Source organism: Drosophila erecta, unplaced genomic scaffold (assembly GCF_003286155.1).
Source record: "Drosophila erecta strain 14021-0224.00,06,07 unplaced genomic scaffold, DereRS2 tig00000126-arrow-pilon, whole genome shotgun sequence".
Classification (NCBI taxonomy): Eukaryota; Metazoa; Arthropoda; class Insecta; order Diptera; family Drosophilidae; genus Drosophila; species Drosophila erecta.
Window position 1 is genome coordinate 7,572,813 of NW_020825209.1, and position 22,037 is coordinate 7,594,849.

A 22,037-nucleotide genomic window follows, 5' to 3' on the forward strand; every position below is an offset into this window, starting at 1 on the left:
TTAGCTAACTAACTCTAGGTGCCGACACCTCGCATGGGTGTGGAACAATCCGACCTCTAGGGATATGAATTTCTTTACACTCGCTTACCTAATCGTATTGTGGGAATCGGAAGGGGTTCTGTGTGCCGTGGGGCTTGGATTTTGGACTTTGGGTGGGAGGAATAGCTTGCGGCTCGTGATATGTGATAGGTTGTGGGAGCAGCCTACTCTGGAGGACCCTACTCCATCCTGGTGAAGCGAATCGTATGCCTGGCGTTGCTTACGGCTACTTTGGAATCTTAATCGCGTGCTTGCTGTGTTGATTATATCGCTACTTTGAGTTAGCTAATCTAATTGTTAAAAATTGTACCTAGCCTACAGCTCGCAATCCAACCTGCAACCTGCAACCTTCACGCTCCTCGCTCCACGCTCCACGTAGCATCTAGTTAAGTGGTATGTACAGATCTATTTACACAAGTAGCTGAACCTTAAAGCTATTGGGAAACGCAACGAACGACAAACGAAACTGGAGCCCGATTGGGATCCCTGCTGCCTCGATTGCCGCCATTTGGCACACTGCGCCATCTGCTCCTGGACACGATCCACTCCGCAAGGGACCGCTCATCCAATTGGCTATTGCTGGTGACGTGCTCGCCGCTGATAATCACCCCATATGCATGATCTTCTTGAAGGCCTTGCGAAACTCGGGATTGAATATCGTGTAGATCACCGGGTTCACGAAGCTGTTGATGTAGCCCAGCCAGGTGGTCATCATGTAGGCGGTGAGCCCGGGTCGGCAGTCTTTCTTGAACTTGGCGCACATGGCGTCCATGATGTTGCAGCTGAAGAACGGCAGCCAGCAGAAGAGGAAGACACCTGTTCGAAGGTATACACACGTATGTGATGGCATATATGGATAAGGATATGGCAGGGCGCAAGGACATGGCCTAAACGGTGGAGGGGCTCAACTTGAACTTACCCAAAACAATGGCCAGTGTTTTGGTGGCCTTGCGCTCCTTTTTCGCCGACGACTTTTCGCGTTTCTTTTTGGAGGCCTTGTGCACCTTGTATATCGTGAATCTGTGCGCCACGCGAAGGATAATAGGTATGTATTGCATTTCCAAGGAAAACGAAACAAACAAATCAGCACAGAAAAGGAGAGAGGTGGCCAACACAATAAACTGGCCAAACTAATAACTGTAATTAGGGGCGATGGACGGCGTCACTCACCTTGACGCCTGCGAGTTCTTCTTATCCTTGCGCGAGGACGTTTTCGATGTAGTCGATAGCGTCGAGTCGTTGCGTGCCAAAGTCATGGCCTCCTGCACTCCGTACCGCACAAAGGACAGCGGCTTCATGGCGACGCTGCGAACGGAAGTCGATCGGATTCGGAATGAGAACTCAACTGCGGCATTATGTACTACTGGTGCTATTTTTGGGCCTGATTGCCTACATTTCGACACGCAGAGTGCGAGGATTAAGTGTCAGATTTCACTACGCAAGAAGTCTGTGGCAAACGTGGGTTTTTTTGGCAGAGCCACTTAATCAAACTATTGTGCAACCAGGCTACCAAATATTCAATTGATCTTTTCGTAAGGCTGCTACACATGCCCTTAATAATTATGAAAAGTAGTGAGAAGTGGCGGAACTACTTCTGCGATTCGCTATTTACATATGCATTTACAAATCTATCTGTTTAAATAAAATAATATATAATAATATATATAATAGTCAACCACAATAACCCGACATATTTAATTAAAGTTTCTATTTTTATAAACATTAATAATTTGGACAAAAGATGTGACAGTTTTGATGCGGCCAAACTCTTTGTCTGTTTTCATTTACTGTTTTGTCCATAAATAATGTCAGTAGATTTGTGCACTTAAAGAAATTTTAATTTTCTACGTTGTGTAGTGTAAGCTGATTAAATACCTACTACTTAATGAGTTATATTATGAAACTATGAGCAAAAACTTCAATGCAAGCTTAATTTCGTCGGGCTACAAAAACGAGTAATAAGTCCACAAAAATTGGGTAAATATTCAATTCAAAGTAAAATGTGTTAAATAAATGAGTGCCAATGCGGTAAGCTATCTAGATATTGAAGCGAAATAAATGTAACTGATAATGGGAAGTATTTTTTGTAAGTAAATTTGCAACGGCTCTAGTTTCCGATAAAATAAGTTAGCTAGTATCTTATGGATACTAGCTGCCTTAATTGTAGGTTTCTCTTTCTGTGCATTAAATAGTGTCTATCTGGGCTGTGTAATCCGGTAGGGAAGGGTACTATATAACTAGGATAGGGCATTTTTTCTCTGTGCACCAACTGTTACTACGCGTCCATCTATGTGGGCGGTCTACGGGGGCAGGCTTACGGATTGAATGCCAAATACCTGGAGCTATCGACACCGACTGACCTGAGGGCGGGTTCGCCGCGCTTCGGCGAGTCGTCGCCGGTGGGGCGCCGCTGGCTGCTGACGCTGGACCGCTGGAGGGTGGCGCCACTGGGCAGCGGACTGTCCGGCGGCGAGCCGCTGCTCCGCGGAGCGCCGGATGTGGCTGCCGAGGCGGAGGCGGGCGCCACGCCTGCAAGGACATCGTCAACGTTTGAGGCTGCATAACCAGAATCATGATTACCATTCGGATCGGCGACGACCAGCTGCGGCTGAGTGGTGATTTGGGCCACAACGCTGCTGCGAGTGCGATATGGCAATGTGGCGATGTGGACCGATGTGTCGGTGGTGTTTTCCAATTAATGGTGCCGCGACCATCCATCCATCAATCAATCAAACGGCGATGGACGATGGACGACGGACATCGTTGGGGCGGCGGGTGGTGAAGCAGCAGGATCGGCGTTGATGGAGGAAGAAAAGGACGAAAAAGACGGAAAATCGGGGCGCAACGTCAATTAAAAGCAAGGCGAGATTGAGTTTTAATAAAGTGACGCATTAATTGAATTATTGAGAATTATTTTTCTCCGCTATTGGCTGTGATTTCTTTGGGCCGGTAAAGTTTCGCGGTCTTGGTTGCCACCCATCTCAGCCCAACGGGTCGGTTCGGTTCGGTTCGGTTCGGATCGGAGCCCATCCCAACCCTTTGTGCATCCGGCCTGTCATTAATGGTTTCATTTCATGTCCTTATTGGATTAAGCAGGCCATCAGGATGCTAATTGGCTGCGCTTAAGGCTCGCACTTAATGGCGGTTTCAGCCAGGAATTGGGAAAAAGATACGGATGCGGGTGATGATGATGGGCCAGGGGTCCTTTTTGCAGGACCTGATTGAAAGTGCAGCACGCTTTTATGTCGGCAATTGAGTGCCGCCGTGGCAGGACGAACCCTGCCATTAGATTGACAGTTTTCCATGGGCATGCATCGCCTGCTGGCCTGCTGGTCTGCTGGTCTGCTGGTCTGGAAGGAAGTGCAGTGGAGACCACTCAGCAGAAACAGGCTTATCTTTTACGTGTTTGGGGCACGTGCCAGGGTTGCCAGGTTGCCAGGCTGCCAGGTTGCAAGTTGCAAGCGGACAAGGATGCGGACACGGAAACGAAACTGCTGAGCTGCGAACTTTTCCAGGGCCATCGGAGATAGACGTTTGGAGTTTGCTGCGAAATTGGCCGAAATTCACGTTAGATATAAGTGGGTTTTGCAAATGTATACGTCCAATCTGACTCGCCAACGTGTTTATATGCCAGAAGTAACGTCAGCCGCCAAAGGAAGGTCCAAGAAACAAGAAAGACCTAAGGGGTATCGTAAAATGAGCACTCACTTGCCCGTCTCCTCGACTACGGTGGCCAGCATGAACTCGGTGGACTTGTCGTTCACGATGACGTGGCAGTCGTCGATGTCCGGCGAGATGGCGTTCTCGTCCTCCTCCTCGTTGGAACCGCTGGCCGTGTTGGTGGCGGCCTCGTCGGGCAAGATCCTGCTGGCGTGGCGGCTGCTGTCCAGGGCCGTCTCCGCCAGGCGCCGGGTCTGGGCGATGTTCTCGATGACGCTGCCGCCCGTGAGCTCCGATAGGTGGGGCTTGCGGGCCGCCCGCTGCTTCCGCGCCCGGCTCCTCAGCGCCTGTGGGTGGGTTCGAGAGGTGGAATACAGTATGCGGCATGGCAAACACAGGAAACGCGCTACGGGATGCGGGACACGGGTTGCGGGGGAGACCGGATTAGGCACCGCCATGCTGCGCTTGCATCCTCCGGATATTCACCCCGCAGTCAGCAGCAAATGGGCACAAACAGAAAGCATGGATCTGCGCCAGCAATATTCATTCCACTCGACTCGGAAAAATCCGATTTTAATTGCGGTCTTTTAATAAAAGCGCTTGAAATGGTTGGGGAAAGGGAAAACCGTAGGAAAACTCGCTCTAGGAACTCAAAAACAATGTGATTTCTAGTTATCTATGTAGCTAGTACGAAGTTGGAGTGTTTGGAGCAACTAAAATACTTGGAATAATACAAATCTGTATGCTGCTACTCACCTTGAAAATGTTCCAGTAGAGAAACACCATTATGATGCAGGGTATGTAGAAGCTGCTCAGCGAGGAGTAGAGTATGAAGTCGGCGTTGTAGAAGGCGCACACATCGGGCTCGCGGTTGGGCGTGTTGTTGAGGCCCAGAACTATCGGCGAGCCGATGGCAGCCGATATGGCCCAAACCAGCAGTATCGTAAGGCAAACGCGGCGGCTATTTTTGTGCTTGGCGTACTTTATTGGCTGTGTCACAGCGATGTATCTGTCGGATGTATCCGTGGAATGTGAGTGTGAATGTGGGTTCATGTGGATCGCCGACGAAGGGGCTGCAGACTCACCTGTCTATGGAGATGGCAACTAAGTTGAATATCGATGAAGTAGAGCATATCACATCCATGGCTATATAGAAATCACAAACGACGTCAGGCAGGGCCCAGGCTCCATTTACCTGCAGGAACGAGGAAGTGGATGTGGATGAGGGCACACTTCATTTGTTGGGCACTTAATCGAGTCGGGAATGGAGCTGTATCGGAATGCCCGCCCTTTGTCGAATATTAATAACAATATTTTCTCATTTCCCGCCTGCTGCCACAAATTAGTTTTGGACTCTATCTCAGCATGGACGTCTCCGGCAGCATCTATGGCCCAGCCCGAGTGCGGACTCCATAAAAACCTCTAACAAAAACGCCAGGAATTCCCCAAGCCAAACAATTTGTAGCACACAAAGCACATAAAAAGGCCGAGTGGTCCACCAGTTGGCTCGAACTTGATGTGGATACATTTGGGTGAACCCAACGTGGCGTGGCTGCACGTGTGCACTCCCTATAACCCGTGCACGGGGTATATTGTGTGGATACTCCGCAGGTTCGTAAACACCTGTATTTAAGCTTTAGCATATGAATTTTTAGTAGGAAAGTAGCACTTGCTGCGTAACTGGTACTTTACCGCCAAAAGATGTGGCACTTGAGTAGTCAGACGCCCGAAATCAGTGATCAGTGATTTAGTGCTTTGAGCAGTGAATATTTTTAAAGCACTTTTACTACACACACACATATGTACATGTATCTATGTGACTAGACGCGTAGTGCCGCATAGTCGGTGTAAATCGACCGTGACGTACTATCTTGTTTTTCTTCGCCAATCGGTTTTGCGCCTAAATTACACAAACAAACTGAAACTTGAAACGGGGCGAAAGCAGATGTGAGAGTGAAAGTCGAGTGAAAGCAGCCTAGAAATGTGCTGGAATAGCGGGGCAGTCTTGCGGACTCCTTAGCCGGAGCTAAGCGAGCATAACAAAAGTTGAGCTCGGCTAAAGAAAGTGGCAAAAACTTTTGGATATAAAGATACACGCACGAATTCTCATCCTCCGCCCTCCACACACACACACACACACACGAGCACACTACATAAGCGAGGATGTGACATTTTTTACCGCTCCCCTTGGCTTCCTGTTTCCAGGTCCATTGTTGGGCACATTGCGTATACGAGGCGTACGCCCGGCGTCTGGTGGCCTGCAGCTGAACTGTAATTTATAATGTATTCGTAGGTATTGGCCAGAAGTGTGTGTGTACATAAAAGTGCAGACTGTGCTGCTGTCATCCTCGCAGAATGTTTTTGTGGAGTCCCACATTTGGATAGCTTCACTGCTTTCCTGGTTGTTCTTGCCGCAGGCGCCAAGAGTTTCCGGCAGAAAGTGAATGGCTTTCGGGCTTTTAAAGCATTCTCCAACGCATTGGAAATCGATTAACCAATCTTACGTGCGCTCGTGATCTGTCCATTTATTATGTGCACAAAATGGTCGCTTTGGCCTACCAAATGTGGCATTTGCCGAATTATTTACGGCTTAGTCTTGAAAAGTTCGCTGCGAATTGGTTTCGTTTGATTCTTTCGCTCTCGCACTTTCCCCCGCAAGCTTCATTGAATTTTTTAATATTATTCCAAGCCCATTCGCCCGCCCCCAGGGCCACGCCCCTGGTCTATGCTGCCTGGCTATTGGGCATTGTGGAAGCGATTTCCAATTCAGCGAAAGTGTCCCTCTGCCCCGCGCCACCGGAAAACATCGGCTTTTTTGGGCTGTTCGAAAATGTTCAATTTATGTATTTTGCGAGCATAAAGGCATTTAAAGTCAGTTGTCTGCCGGCAGCTGGTTGTCCTGCTGCTCCGCACCTTCGTCCTTTGCTCGTCCTGGCCTCTGGTTTATTTTAGAGCGGGAATAGAAAGAAAATTTCTATGCTATCGCCGTCTCTGCGCCTGTTGTTTGTGTGTTTTTGTGTTTGTGTGTGGTTTCTGCAGCAGGGCATAAAATAAATAAATTTATCTATTTGCACAGTCAAAGGCGAGCGCACACACAAAAACCCAAAGGGAAAAGCTTTCAGATGCTCTCTCCCTCGCATCCAAAGAAATGGACCAGGACAATGGCGGCAGGAGACAGGGACACCCACACACGCACATGCAGCGCACGCACACAAGGGCAAACACACACACACACAAGCAAACAAACAAACACACATAGCATTTTGATAATTGAGCTTCTGGTTTTTATAGTTTGCACGCTGATACGAAGAGAAAGCAAAGGATACCGCACAAACACACACACACATTGCATCGATTTGTGTCTAGGTACACGCAGAAAAACTTTCAGATCCGCTTTCAAAAAATAGGCTTTGTTTGCCGACTCAATGGTCATTATTGCTTTGAAAGTAGAGCCTTTGTCCAAAACAATGGATGTACGGGAATGTAAAAAAAGTATTTTAATACACAGAAACCGCAGGAAAGCAGGTGCTATGTGAATAATTTAACATTATTGTGGCGACTGCACACTATTTTAAAGCCCTCGAATTTACTATTATTCAGTATTACCAGAACTCCAACTCCAATGTCTTTGGTACTATGTATCTATGCTCTCCAATTTTCAGTGGATGGCAGGCGGGGAGTCCCCTTTTCTGAGGGCAGTAACTATTTGTACAAATCAGGGAACACACTCACATGTGAGGCGCTTGAGGGGTGGTGATTTGGCCAAAAGCTGAAATAAAACCCACTGGGAAGCGTTTCAACGCACTCTATACGGCGAAAAGTTCATCAGACTCCTGTGCAAACAGGGCCGAAGCTCGAATTTAAGCTAATCAGCTTGTCCAATTTTTGAAACCCTGCCAAAAATATCCTAAATGTTCTTTCCACCAATTGCAGTGAGGCTCTGTGGTCCAAGTTTCCTCACAGATTTTCCTGCCCGGAGAGGGTCAGCAGAATGTAGCTACGTCATTGGCTTGACAGGTCAAAAATTGAGTTTACAAAACTATGGCACGGGAAGTTCTTGGAGATTAAAATAGTTGCTACAAAACTGGCGCCCTTAACCGGCATTCTTTTCAATGATTTTCTGTTAGCAGAAAAGGAGGTGCTTGTTAATTAAGAGCAATATTGGCCAGAAAGCTGGAAAATTGAGGGTTTAGCAAGTGGCAGTAGTCTGTGTGCCTCCTTTCAGAGCAGAGCTCCTGCTGCAGTGCAGCACTCAACAAGTCGACGGCCAAGGACGCGTTAATTAGCCGTCATTACGCCAGCCCCGCCCCCCTGATCGCCGCCCACCCCGCAGGATTCGTTGTTGATATTTGCCTGTTTGTATTTGCTTATAAGCATTTGCCAGGTGGCATTGGCGTTCGGTGGTGGTGACGACTCGTCCGAGCGCCTGCCTGTGTATCCTGGATATCCTTGCAGCCAACTGTGTGTGCCATTTCCTTTATGCCTGTCAATTGCGAATTTTATTTACCAGTCTCGATTTATTTCATTTCGCTTCGCATCGCATCGCTCGCTCTGTTTTATTTGCCCCGCCACCGACTCTGATTTTTTTCTGAGTGCTGTTGGGCGTGCGAGGCGGCGAGGGTAATGAAGCGGAAGCGGAAACGAATTACTTTGTAGCAGTCGCAGCAGCCTTGACCTTGCACCCCACCGCCTCCCACCTCCTCCCACTCCTGCGACGGCGCCATGTGCGTCATGCATTCCACCAGGACTCGGGAGACGGGATCCCGCGCTCTGGAACCCATAAAAGACCCCGGGCCCTGACGCACGTGTCCTACGTTACAGGTCCTTCCGGCCCGCTCAGCTATTCGTCCTTTTCGTGCTGCCGCTGCGGCTGCTGCTCCTCGTTTTGGCTATTAAAAGTTTGACGGCCCCAGGCGTCACTTAAATTGTTAGTGAATTGAAAGTGGCCCCAAAATTGCTCAGTGGAGCAGCAGGGGCGTCGCCACTGCAAAACTTCTCTCTACCGCATTGGGCCCCAGATACATGGGCGCCAGGTAGTCAGGGACAACACGAAAGTGTCATTGAGCCCCACTTTGGGAACTTTGTCATTTAAGACGCCCAGTCTATCGCTGCTGTTTTTCCTGTTTCCTGGAGTTTGCTTTCGTCTAAAAATACTGGCATCCGCATTATTTTTAGGATCAAAAGTAAGGCTCAGTATACAAGCTGGCAAAAGTGCTTCCCAAAACACAAAACTCCGCAAAGCGATTTGATATGATATTGGGAGTTATTTTCGTACTGAGCATGTTAGTTAATGGTTGGTATCAACAACCTCCATCACAAAATAGTAAAATATTAATAAATATCAATAACATCCCAAAAAAGGGATGCTTAGGTACACAAAAATGGCGGATCTGGTCCGATTTGGTTTTGAGTTTTTTCGAGGACCCGACAAGTTGTGCCCCGATTAAGTGGTGTGTCCAATCCTCGGCCATCCTTCCCCATTGGCAAGTCAATTAGGAGCCCTTGACTTGCCACCTCCGCCCTCCGCTGAAGGGTTTCAGGACTGCGGCTTCAAAGGGAAAGGGTCCTTGCGAATGGGAGGGGAGCTGCAGGCTTTGCTCTATGCCAAACGAACGCGTGCCAGCCATTAAAAGCTTTTTAAAATTAATTATAAAACCGAAAGTAGACACAGGGAAAATTTGCCCAAATAAAACCAACGCAACCTGACAACCCTTTTCTCCGCTTTCCGCTCTCCGCTTTCCGCTTGCAAAATGGCAGGAGAACAGTCAGATCCTGTCAGCTCTGCTTCTTGCCAGCGTTTTTTATTTGCCAGGGCAAATTCAACTTCAAACAGATTTTTGATACTTCACTGGGCAACCGCAGAGTGGGCGGTGGGTGGTGGGCGGTGGATGGCAGGTGGCCTGGTGGGCGTGGCAGGCAGAGCATGCGTAACAAATTGTGCCCACTTTGTGGCGCAGGAAATAGTTGGCAACGAGCCCCCAACCTAAGTGTCAAACTGAGATGGCAAGTTTGCCTGATTTGGGTTCGCTTTCGAACTCCTGCTCCTTGGGCATTGGCTAAGCCCGCTTTCGGCCGGACAGCTTCATTATCGCCTCATTAGAGCCCAGAAATGCTTCTCGGGTCACTCCCTACTCAGTTAAACTCGTTATCCACGTACTGTTAAAAACTAGCTCCAGGTATTTCCACTTCGGGCACCGCCACACGTTGGATTCGAAGCTTTAGAGGCAACTACTTCTCAAAGTTGGTTGCATAGCTTGGTGCTTAATATTGCACACTATTAAACCATTCGAACTGCAGTAGGCTTAGTTACCTAAAACATTATTACACCGATGGAAGTACCAAATAGTGAGGTATCTTCCGGTAGAGTCAATCCTTTTCACTAATCGAGCTTTTCCCGCATCCATCCGGGAAACAGGCTTTTCTTTTTCCTGTCAAAAGTAGTTGTCGTTCTGGGAACGAGATGATAAACGACTCAGCGGCAAGGAGTTTAGTTGCGGAGCGATAAGCCAAAGGAAAAGCTGGCCAAGGCTGCTGTGCCAATGTGTGTGTGTGTGTGTGTGTGTGTGTGGTAGCATCTATCTCTGTCTGGCAGGATGCCATAACATTTGGCTTTTTACGAATTTTCATAATTTGGCGACTGCTTAGCATAAAAATGTCACAGCAGCTGCAAAATATGCTGCTAAGGATTGGCCGTCGTTTCCTTCTCGCTGATCCCGCTCCTTGCTGTTTATATCCTTATTCGTGGTCTTTGGTTTTATGCCACGCGCATAATACACAAGGATACGTGTGTGTGTGTGTGTGTGTCTGTGGGCGCGCCCCTTTTTGCCTATTTTATGGCCGCCATTAAAGTTTACTTAGTGGCCGGCCATGCAACCCAGCAGAAATCCCCGAAAAGAGGCGACACCAACCGCAAAACAAGACGTCTAAGGACATCGAGATCCTGGAAAACGGGCGGCAGAGGAGCTCTTGTGCGCCATGTGGGAGGTGAGCTGCGTAAAAGTCATCAAATAATTTGTTTATGCTGCCAAATGCTGCACTCGCGACTGGCTGCCGTTTGCGCTTTAATATTTCAAAGTACATAAAGTGCGGAAAACGGGAAATGGGAAATGGAAAATGGACAGCGGAGCTGCACTGGTCGCACTGGGATCTGGATGCAGGGCCATCCGCTAATTGCAGCGGAAAGGACGCAAGACTTGAATCTAACTTCCAACTCATTTTCTGACACTGACATTAAATTCTCGCAGTGTAGTGCAGCAGCCATAGATAATTTTGCAGCGCTGGTAATAAAGTTAGCGTAACCTCGACAGTGTCAAAGCCAAGGAGCTGGCGACTATTAAACGAGTTTCGCGTACATTTTCTTATGCCACGCAGCCAGACAATGTTAATTGAACTGGCTGCCGTAATAGACACGCACACACACATAGCCGCGCATACACTGGGGGAAAGTGGGAGAGGCTGGGCGAAAGTGGGCGGCTCAGGCTTTTAGCCAAGTGGCAGGCACTTGATGCTGTTGCTTCTGGCTCGTTGCTGTGCCCCATGAGAAGCTCAGGGCAATTAATTGACTTATTTATTAAGTTTATTGTCTGCCTGGGTATACGCGCAGCTGTATGCGTATGTGTTTACGCCCTATCTCACTCACTTCCGGTGCTGCCGTCTCTTTCCCTGGCGCTGTCGCAACAATTTGGCGTTTTTGTGCGCCATTTTTAATAGCCTCGGACTTGGCCCCGAAGGCCAAGTAGCTGCTTACTTGTACACATTATGTGTCGAATGTATTATATAAGCAGAGGTATATACATATATATATGTAAATAAATATGGGCGTGTGCACATACGGGTGTGCGTTCGAGATTCGTTTGCTGTCTCCACGGCCTTTTATGGTTGTTGTTGCAACAAATTAGTTGTCATTAGCGTCGGGGGAAATTCTGTTTTAAGATGACTTTTCCAGGCCCTCGGCGGCATATTTTCGCCTGGATATTGGATATTTATATGGCCATCGTGCACGAAAGCGGTAATAAAATACGCTCGCCAGCCGGCGAAGAAGACATCCATCCGTTCGCTGATTGAATCTCGCCTCTTTCCATATTGTAATGGCAGTTTGGACGGGGAATCCGATTGGGACTGGCACTGGGACTGCAGGGCTTGGGGCAAATCAAAATCTGTGTTAATTATTCAGGCACCGCTGGGTGAAAGGGCGACCAGAAACCGAAATCTGCGGTCCGTGGTCTTCAATCCGGCCGGAAGTGCGCGCTTTAACTCGCATGCGTGCCGGAGATGGCTGCCGTCGGGTCAGGTCGGGGAAAGGTCAGAGGTCGTAGGTCGCTGTTTCCTAGAGGGGAAGTGAAAGTGGAGAAGATTGCAGGCCATACTTTTTATAGCGGCCATTTAGCCCACCCACTTGAATCCGCCATCCGCCATCCGCCGGAGCAGCTGAAAAGTTTCTGCCCTCGGCCGATTTCATGCTGTTAGATTATTTATTTGAATTGATGTGCGGCCTGCGGTTCAGTGCGGCTCAGTGCGGTTCGCTGCCTGACAAGGATTTATAAGGATACACTGGGATGCGCACACACACACATGTATCCACCAGCAAAGTGCTGAGAACAAAGCGTTGCCTGCTTTCGGGCGCATTCAAGTTGGCTTAGTCAACAAATTGTTTCTGCAGCCAAAGGAGGCTGAACAGGGCTCACTGCAGGCTACAGGACTCGCATAAGCGGCCATCTAGGGATGGCAAAACGTATCCTTTTAAGAGGCGATATTCGCCATGGCTTTATATGCATTTCCCCAACTTTATGTGCCGCTCCACACATGTTTTTCATGGATTTGCTTACCTCGATGGAGTATTTTTAACAAATAACTTGAGTTTCAGTACTCCAGCTTATGCTATTGCACTTATAAAGCTTTTTTATGCTATTTTCCCAACAGTTTTTATTATGGCCAAAATATACGGCTATTCCCTTAATCCGATTGTGAGTACTCAGTACCCAAGCTACCACGGCATACTTTAACTTCTCAAATGGACTTAAATGGATTAAATGGATTAAGTGGATAGATGGTGTTTTTAGAGCACTGAGCATGGGATGCGATATGTGTTCTCGATATGTCACTGCATCTTGTATCGTCTTGCATCCCTAAGTGCAACTTTTCGGGTGTTTACGGGCTGCTTTTGCCGCAGCCCGTTTGCTTAGCCACTTGCCGGCATTTTAACCGCATCGTCGTGGAGCACTCTTCGCTCAAGTGGATGGCCGGAATGCAGGGAAAAGGCTTTCGAGTCTTGGCAGTGGCCCAAATGAGTGCGGATCCCAGATGACAGGACATGGAGGTCCTTGAGCTCGGGGGCCAGTAATGAACCGAATGGACCCAACGTCACCTCCACCGATGAGCGGCACTTAAGCCGGGCCAAGTATTTGCCTGCAACCTTTTAAATGGCCATTAAAATTAAAAAACTTTACGCCCCCCACTCAGCTCGACTCCTCATCCGGATTGCCACCCACTTGCCCTTCGCCTCCTGCTCCTCCTGCTCCTCCGGCTCCACTTCACATTGCTTTTCCCTTATTTGCCTGGCCAGTCCTGGAACAAGTTGCGGAAAACTCTTTTTATTGCCTGCCACATGGAAACAGTTTTTGTGTAGTTTGGCAGTTTCTGGCCCCGGGTGGCCAGGTAGCCAGGTTGCCAGGTTGCCAGGCAGCCAGGTGGACAGGTGGGCGGTGGGCAGGGAGTGGCAAGACCACGCCCACTACAAGCTTGTTTGCAGTTTTATTTTGCTGCTGCCGGAGTAGTCATAAATGTTGCCTCCATCTGCCGCACATTCCGGAAAACTGCGAGAATCATTGCGGGCCAGTTTAAACTTGCAGGGCTCGGAAAACTTTTCGCCGACACCTATGGGACCAGCCAGCATCCTGTTGTGTCGGCCAGAACTCAAAGCCAATTCCCAATCGATCCAATTATCAAAGGCATGCATAATCAACAAGGGGTTGACGACACTTGGCCATGTCAGTGACACTGCACAGAATGTGATTACACAGGATAACAAAATGGAAATTGGTAAATGGCCGGGTTCTATGCGTTGAGAACTATGTTTACACATGGCCCTGTATGGGCCAACTGCATTCTTGGCTTTTGTGTTGCCAACGTGTGTGGTTTTGGGGAGAACACGTTTCCGAGAGAATCACACATGTCGCATGTTTATGCAATTTGAATAAAAATTGCGGTTTAAGTGGCCAGAGGTTTTTCCACAGCACCGTGCACAAACATTTTCCCGTGCTAAATATCTAGGTGGTGCGTCTGTGAAATGCGACTTCCATTAACCCATTTAAGCTGAACTCGCGTTTTGGGTCTAAATGTCTGCCGAAATAAATACTTCTGTAGTCTGAAATGTGTGATAGTTGTCCTGCAGTATGAACTAATATTAAGCGTTATTTTTTCTAGTTTGAGAAAAGATTACTCGCATATCTATTTAAAGAAGAAAAGTCGGCCGAGAAGTCGTGCTGAAAATAGGTCTGTATCAGCACAACTTGGTGCCGAAATCACTGTCACCGAGTGCCATTTTCATCGGCCACGCAACTCCGTTTTCCTAAGCGGCTCTTTCTGGGTCAAAGGCTGATTAAGTACCGTTATCGTTGCCGCATATCCGGCTGCCAGATACTTCTCCGCTCTCCACTCCGCCGGGTGGCCAGGACTCGCTGCGAGTCCTTTGGCCTGCGCTTCAAGTGGCTCAAGTGGCCCAGTGTGTGCGTGTGTGCGTGTGTGTGTGCGTAAGTCCGTGATTGTGAGCGTACATTAATCAGATTATTTATTTTTGCCATGAACTTATGGCAATTTCTGCTGCCTCTTTACAGCCTCTCAAGTGTGGGCGATGCGCAAGGACGAGGGCAGCGATTCAGCAGACCTGAACGATTGACAATTGCCATTAAAGGCTGTTTTCAGAGCACTCGACGTCGCTCATACGCCCCGTGGGCCGGGGAAATACACATTTTCCCAGCTACCCACAAGTGAGAGCGCCTGCACATGAAGCAGCGTAGATAACAATCCGAGCGGATTGTAATGGGTACCATTCTGACCTGCTCAGGACTTCAAAGGACTCTCGATGCTGGCAGGTAATATTAAAACTTCTTTTAGATTATATTGAATTATAATGTTTATTTGGCTGCCCGTTTGCGAGCTTTGCACAGGTGCCCGAATGGCGAGCCTGCCTGGGATGCGATATACCCTGACTAGAGCCTTTCACCCATTACATTGGGTCGCCGGGAGATGCCTTGTGTTGTCCTCTGGCCATCATTCAGCACGACGGCATTGGCCAAGCTGCATACAGAAGCAATTAACAACGCAGCTTAAGCTTCCAGAGGGAGCAGAGCAATGGAGCAAAGGAGCATTAGGAAGGGAATCGGAGATATCCCGTACCCGTTGCCACACGAAAGGCAAAAGCAGCTCTGATAAGATTAGTGTCCCGAACATGAAGCCAGCTTACCGATCCTACACAGGGAAAAAGCAGGGAAACCTCCCGTAGTATTTAGTATTTGCTGCAATACCAAACATAGCTTACTGGTTTCCCAGTGGAGGGGCCGTAAAAAACCGATTTGATCACCATTTCCGGTGATATTTTCTTTCAGTTAGCGAGTTCCTCCGCTCCTGCCCAGCTTCTGCCCTTCGTGCAGCTTCCCAGCTTCCCAGTTTCCCATTCAGTCCAGGTCCAGTGTGCACGCTTTTACACTTTCAATGACCACTTGAATGTCAACAAAAGCTTTCAACTGACATATACAACCACTTAAAATAGAAAAGCAGTGCCCCCCACACACACACACACACTCGCGCACACACGCACACACACACGTGGCGTGGGGCAGGCAAACATGTTTGTATATTTGTTTAAGCCGCGAGTTAAAACGAGCCATGTCCTGTGCCCAAAGAACATCAGCGTCAACATTCGTGGGAGCAGCGCTTCTAAATGGGCGTGTGTGCGTGTATGTCCAGCCACGCCCACCGCTGACAGGCGGAGCCGGACGAGCGGGACGAGCGGGACGAGCAGGAGCCTCCTCCATCTGCCCGTTTGTCCGCTGGCTTGTGTCATAAGCAATAATTCTCCATTGTTGGCATCTCGTCCGTTACGCCCCGGGCTCTCTCTTGTTGCTTCTGCCTTCTTTTTTGTTGGTGGGGCGTTGCTGGTGGGGCATAGCCCCCAGTGGGTGGGACAGGGAGTCACCGAGCGGTGGATACCTCAACCTTTGTTGCGCACATTTTTATGAGTTAAGTGCTATCCGGCACAAATGCCAACGCACACAAAGAGCGCAGAGGGCTCGCAATCTTCCTTACCTTCAGCCACCAATCTCCAGCAGCCACCCACCGCCCACCTCCCACCTCCCACCGCCCACAGCCACCCACCACCCCTTTGACCAGCTCGCATTTCCCATTTCCTTCGCATCGCACTGGACCGTGTTACTACCCACTTATTGTGCTGTTGTTGACGCAAATCCTCTTAACTAAATCAATTTTCATGTGTGTCCGCGTGGGAATGTGTTGGTGAGCGTGAGTGTGTGGCTGTGTGTGTGCGTGTGTCCCTTGGAAAACCGTCAAGAATTGAGTTAAATCGTACTTGGTATTTGGGAGATTCCGAAAAATATTTACCATTGTCTCACCCCTTTTCCAATGGTTTTCTTTGAATAATTTGAAAAATGTTAAGGCTAACCTTCGTTTTTATCTAGAATTTATATTTATTTATAGTGCCGCCGAAAAGTATGCATTTGTTTTAGAAGGAAATTCCGAAATTTAGAGGAAATTGCATTCGAAAAAAGCACAGGACCACAATTTTATGGCCAATTGAAATCCATGTGACGTCCTGTTTAGTGTCACTTTTGAAATTCATTGTCTAACCAACTTAACACCGCAATTCTGGGCAGAAAGAGAGGACTAGCATGAATTAGAGCGAGAGAGCGAGAGAGATGGGCAACGAGAGATCGCGCCGAAAAGAAAGAGACCGCACGAGTGACTGCGCAAAATCTCGGGTTTCAAATCACTTTCGCCGTCGAAAGTTGGCAATGGAGACGATGTGTCTGCCACTGACAGGTGGGCGGGCATACTCGTGTGTGTGTTTGTGGTGGGGGGTTAAATGGGTGAGTGGGTGAGTGGGTAATTAAAAGCCGACACTTGCACAGGTGGGCCGACTGATGCACTTAATGACAAGTTAATTTGCTGTGATTTTCAGTGGGCGTGCGTCATTAGAAAGTCAACAACGGCGGTGGCCAATAATTTGCTGGTGAAGCACAAACGGCATTTAATTTGCACTGAAGTGGCCAGTTCTGCGACTGCCTGTCTCCCTCTCCCTCTGCCGCGCCCTCTCCCTCTCCCTCTTTTTGACCCCATCTCGACAGGCCGTCCTTCAAGCGGCTCGTTGGTCTAGGGGTATGATTCTCGCTTCGGGTGCGAGAGGTCCCGGGTTCAACTCCCGGACGAGCCCGAGTTTTTGCCGCTTTTCACTTTCTTGCCTTTTTACTTCCGCTCTCGCATATGAATAATTCTTCCCGATACTCCTGGTGGGTCAGTCTTCTGCAGGCGGACAGAACCCACATTCAATTATTATCCCATTTGTGTGACAGTTTGCACTTTTGTTGCTGTCCACCAGCGCTGTCAGTGTGGGTGACGGTTGTTAATTTCATTTGACCTGCGAGGATTTTAATATTGCAACGCAAATTTGGCACAATTTGCCGGCGATTAAATATGCACGCAATTAATTGTGGCAGCCATGACAGGCGTGGCTAGCCACCAATTAAGAAGCACACTACATGGCCGTATGGCATATGGATAGATGCCTACAGCGCCTTGGGAGCGATCGCCTACGCCGTCTGTAATCCCTGGCTAATGCGCCGCATTCCGGAATCCAAAATCCGAATGCTGATGAGGCACCGCAGTGGACGAGGCACTGCCATCAATCTGTCAGTCGGCCCACTGAGTCCTGGATGTCCTGGCGGTCGAGGCGAGCTGCCCAGGCAGTCTGTCAGCCAGTCAGTCAGTCAGTCAGTCCGTCAGTCAGTCAATCGAGCAATCAATCATACGGCATGACAGATACGTCGGCTTAAGCCAAAGGCAGTCGGCCAAGAAGGATCTTCTCTGACTTACAGTCGCAAAATTTGATAGCCCTTGGTAATCGCGCTTAAAACTTCATTAATTCTAAAAAAATAATAATAATTTGTAATAAAATAGTATTATTTTTCCACAACTAGCATATGCAATATGCATTCACCATTCAATTGTGCTTCAAATAAGTTTGCTTTTATAACTAAATGAATAAATTCTCACCCATATGTAGCCTCTTTTGGATTTGTCTACGTTCATTTTTTTAAGTGTCTTGCCGTGTAACTTTTCTCGTGCCTTCCCAATAGTGAGAGCACCTTTTTAGGTTTCGCATTCCCTTGAACATTTGCTGGGGAAACACATTGATTTATACGCCAGCATCGCCGAAAATTGAATGTTATTGCTTGAATGGCCCCAATTTACTTAAAAGCTACGCTCCTCCGCTCCTCCGCTCCTCCGCCCCCTGTGACCTCTGACCCCATTACACAAGTGGCGGGCTCCACTGGCTCCTGATTGGTATTTATGAGCGTGTTTATTTATTATATGACCCAACACTTGATAAAATTAAACGGAAATGGCTGGCAATTTTGCATTTGATTCCGACACCCAAAATCGCAGGCAGCAAATTGGCAAATGAACTCATCTGCCCAATATTCCGACCATAAAGCATGCCAGTGGCACATATAAATTAGATAAGTATGTATATTAATGGCTTGCAACTTACCAGAAAGTAGACAGCAAATGGCATCACGACCACGGCGACCAGGAGATCCGCGATGGCCAACGAGACTATAAAATAATTCGTGACCGTCTGCAGGGAGCGCTCCCGGCACACGGACAGGATGACCAGGATGTTGCCGAAGAGGGTCAGGATGGGGAACAGGATCAGGATAAGCGCCCAGTAGTTGTGGTCCACTGAAACGAAGCGAGTTGTAGTTACATTCGGGTTGCATTCACCCGCAGGCTCCTCTGCCGCCACCCTAATTCCCTGGCCAAAGTCCACCTGGCAGAACCTGCAGTGCATCCTGGACAGCTCAACGGGCACGTAAGTCAACTACAAAGCAGGACTCTGACTGACAACTAAGTTCGATGCTTGTCCTCTCAGGACGGCAGCACAAACAAGGACGTGATTCTACAGTCTTTAATATATTCTATCTTATGTGGAGTGATACATGTGTGCCAACAGCTACGGCGGAAATAATGGCTGTGATTTCTCGCATTAGAAAAGGCAAAACATGGAGAATATGACTTCTCCTTGATTTTGAATCAAATTATAAAAATATAATTATATATTATTATTATTATTATTATTATTATAATTTGAAGTTTAAATGAAACTCTTCCTATTAGAGGTAGATGCTGATTTCTACTGGAACATCCTTATAGATGAGGAAATCTTGGAAGCCTACGGTATGCTGTTCTTAACTAAATCGTCCTACTATCGAACTAAATATATTATAACTAAATAAGTTACTATAGCTCAAGTTTAAAGAAGCATTTAACGTAGCTTTCAGTGGCCTTGGAGTGAATGCTTTGTGTAACTTAAAAGATACTTCATGATCATATGATCAATCATATCTAAAGATATCTAATGAGTTGAAGAATCAAGTGTACTTCTGCTGATTATTTGCATATAGTAATATTTAATGGTTCTGCATGAAAATCCTGTTCCGAACTCACCCACTCTCAGCTCGCCGCAGGAGTCGGTCATGTTAAGCGTCTCGTTGGTGCAGTTCATCCGGTAGCCGTCGAGGTACAGTCCCGTCAGGTTCTGCTCGAGGAGCAGTCCGCTGCCCCTGCTCCCCGTGATGGCCACTCCCGGCGCAATGGTGCTTGTTCCCGAAACCGTGCTCCCATTGTAGTTGGGAAAATAATCGTTAAAGTTTTCGAGCAGCAGCATGAAGGTGCTGCCCCCTGAGCCTCCTGCTCCGCCTGTGCCTCCGCCCGCCGTTCCGGCCAGTCCGCCAGCACCGCCAGCACCGCCCACGTCCCCGGAGCCACCCCCATCGTAACTGGTGGTCGAGGGCGCCGTTCGATTGCCCAGCGCCGCTGCTGCCCGCTGGAGCAGCTCGGCATCGCCGAAGCCGCCCAGCATGCCGTAGTCCGTTTCCGCATCCGCCACATTGTCCAGGGCCGCCTCCTCGCCGCTGTCGATCAGCGCGATGCCAGCATCGCCGCCATCGCCAGCTCCCTCTGCCCCTCCTCCGCCCGCCAGCTGTTGCTCCACAAAGCTGCGCAGCGAGTACCGCCCGCGCTCCCCGTCGTCCGCACTGGAGTTGCTCTGGGTGGGCTGCGTGCTGTTCAGTGCCTCCAGCCAGGCCTGGGTTCCGTTGGCGCCCGTCACCGCCAAGGACGTACTGTTCTCGGACCCGCCCACTGCCACCTCGCCGCCCACCGAACCCAACAGCCACTCGCTGATGTCATCGATCAGCGCGTAGCCGGCGTCCTCCGCCGCCGTTTCCACATCCTCGTAGAGCGGCAAGTAGCCGGCTGGCATTGTGGGGCCCTCAACGCCTGCCTGCGCATCGCTGCCGTTCGCCGGATGAGAGCCGTCCGCTTCCACCGCCAGGTGGTGGTGCATCCACGTGGCTCCCGCGGCTGGGGCTGCCGTGGTCGAGGTGGAAGCAGCGGCTGTGCTGAGGGTCGCCGATGTGGTTGCCGCCGCAGTTGTTGCCGCCGTGCTGCTCAATGGCTGGGCTGCCATGGTGCCGCCGGTTCCGCCGGTGCCGCCGGTGCCGCCGGTTCCGCTGCTGCTGATTCCCCGCCGCCAATCGAATGGGCTCAACCTCTAGTGGGGCGGGGGCGTGGCAGCGGAGGCGAGCTGCGACTCCTGCAACGCCAGCGGCATGTTTCCTTGTGCTGCGGCGAAAGAGAGGAAGAGAAGAGCGAGTTTAAAGGTCAGGAAGCTTGAACAAAAAGATCTGTTGCGTATTATAATGAAGATGCCGAGCGATGCACAATTCTCCTTGAGACAGGGAAGTGCTACCCAGAAGGAAACTGCAAACCCAATTAGTCGGCTTAAAGTTGTGCAATTTGATAAATCCCCCTAAGCTATTTAGAAAATTCCCATGGCTCTTTTCACATAATCTTATTACACGATCTAAAATCCAAAGTCGTTTTCCCCGCTTTCAATTTGCATGCACCTTTGTTGCATTTGCAACACACCGAAACTCAGCAAGTCGCGTACTTTGCGCCCCTGCAATTATCTATCCGCTTGACCACGCCCCACCAACACAGCATCCCACATTCCACGCCCCCTTTGAACGTAGGGCCCCTTTGCCCAACTGCCATGGCCGCATGTTTAATTAACTCTTTAATCAATTTATTGCCAATTATTCTACAAAAAGCGACAGCGAAAATTGTGTAATTTAATTAAATTAGCAAAAGGTTTTTGTGTCCCTCGCCCAGCCAACCCATTCCGACGTGCCACGCCCTCTTCCCGACGCTGTCTTGCTTTTACACATTTTGCAATTTTCGCTTTTGTATTTGCCAATTGGCGCTGATTAAAGCCCCCGAGTCGATGGGCCATAATTAAAAGATGGCCTAATGAGAGGGGATGGGGCTCCGTCTCGAGTTGGCTGAGGTCAAAGGTAATCGGATCGGAGTGGACTTAAGTTCCCCTGCTCCCTGCTTTCCGGCTTCTCGGGGATTCCCACTCTGGGTTCTGGGTTCCGGATTCTGGACTTGGGACTTGCGATGCCGGATCGGAGGCAGAGATCCGAGAGCTGCAGTGCCAGACGGCTGACACTAATCTAATTCTGGCACACTTCCAGGCGACGAGCGGCAGGAAGGCCATCCAAGTGGCGCAGTGCCGCTCGGACGTGTCCGGGCTTTTTCATTAATTACGCCAGCAGAACTTAGCACCAGAACCCAGCTCGACTCAACTGGACTCGACTCAACTCAACTCGGCCCAGCTCAATTCAACTCAACGCAAGTCCAGCCAACCGAACCGAAGCGAGACCCAGAGCAACCTGCAGTGCAGAACCCAGGAACTGGGTTGCCAGTCAGCAACTCAGGAGCCCAGCTCAGCCGAAGTCGAGTAATTAATTTCACTTTCGCTTGAGCGATGCCTTTGAATATGCGCCAGCCGCACGCAACCATAAAGCACGCCGTAGTCGGAGCACCAAGGATACGGACTGGACTGGCACTCGGACTGGGTGTCGCTTCCTGGCCCCGGAACACCGCAATCCACATGCAACCGCATAAGTCGGGCGACTGCCTTCGGTATTGTCTGGTCAATTACATCCGTATCATTGTTGGCACACATCAGACTTTGGACA

The 22,037-nt window shown here is 49.2% G+C and overlaps 1 protein-coding gene and 1 non-coding gene across 2 annotated transcripts; one reads left to right on the plus strand and one right to left on the minus strand.

The window, feature by feature from the left end:
• Positions 1-610: 610 nt before the first annotated feature.
• On the minus strand, positions 611-22,024 carry LOC6550396 (dopamine D2-like receptor). Its single transcript, XM_026981955.1, has 10 exons — positions 21,851-22,024; positions 19,438-20,545; positions 18,482-18,672; positions 4,785-4,894; positions 4,456-4,708; positions 3,748-4,046; positions 2,400-2,675; positions 1,210-1,344; positions 959-1,059; positions 611-855 (listed from the first exon to the last, which is right to left on the minus strand). The coding sequence occupies exons 1-10, from the start codon at positions 22,022-22,024 to the stop codon at positions 644-646; spliced, it is 2,859 nt and encodes a 952-aa protein (XP_026837756.1). The 3' UTR covers positions 611-643.
• On the plus strand, positions 17,072-17,143 carry Trnap-cgg. Its single transcript has one exon. It is a non-coding gene; the product is annotated as a tRNA-Pro (tRNA).
• Positions 22,025-22,037: the final 13 nt, after the last annotated feature.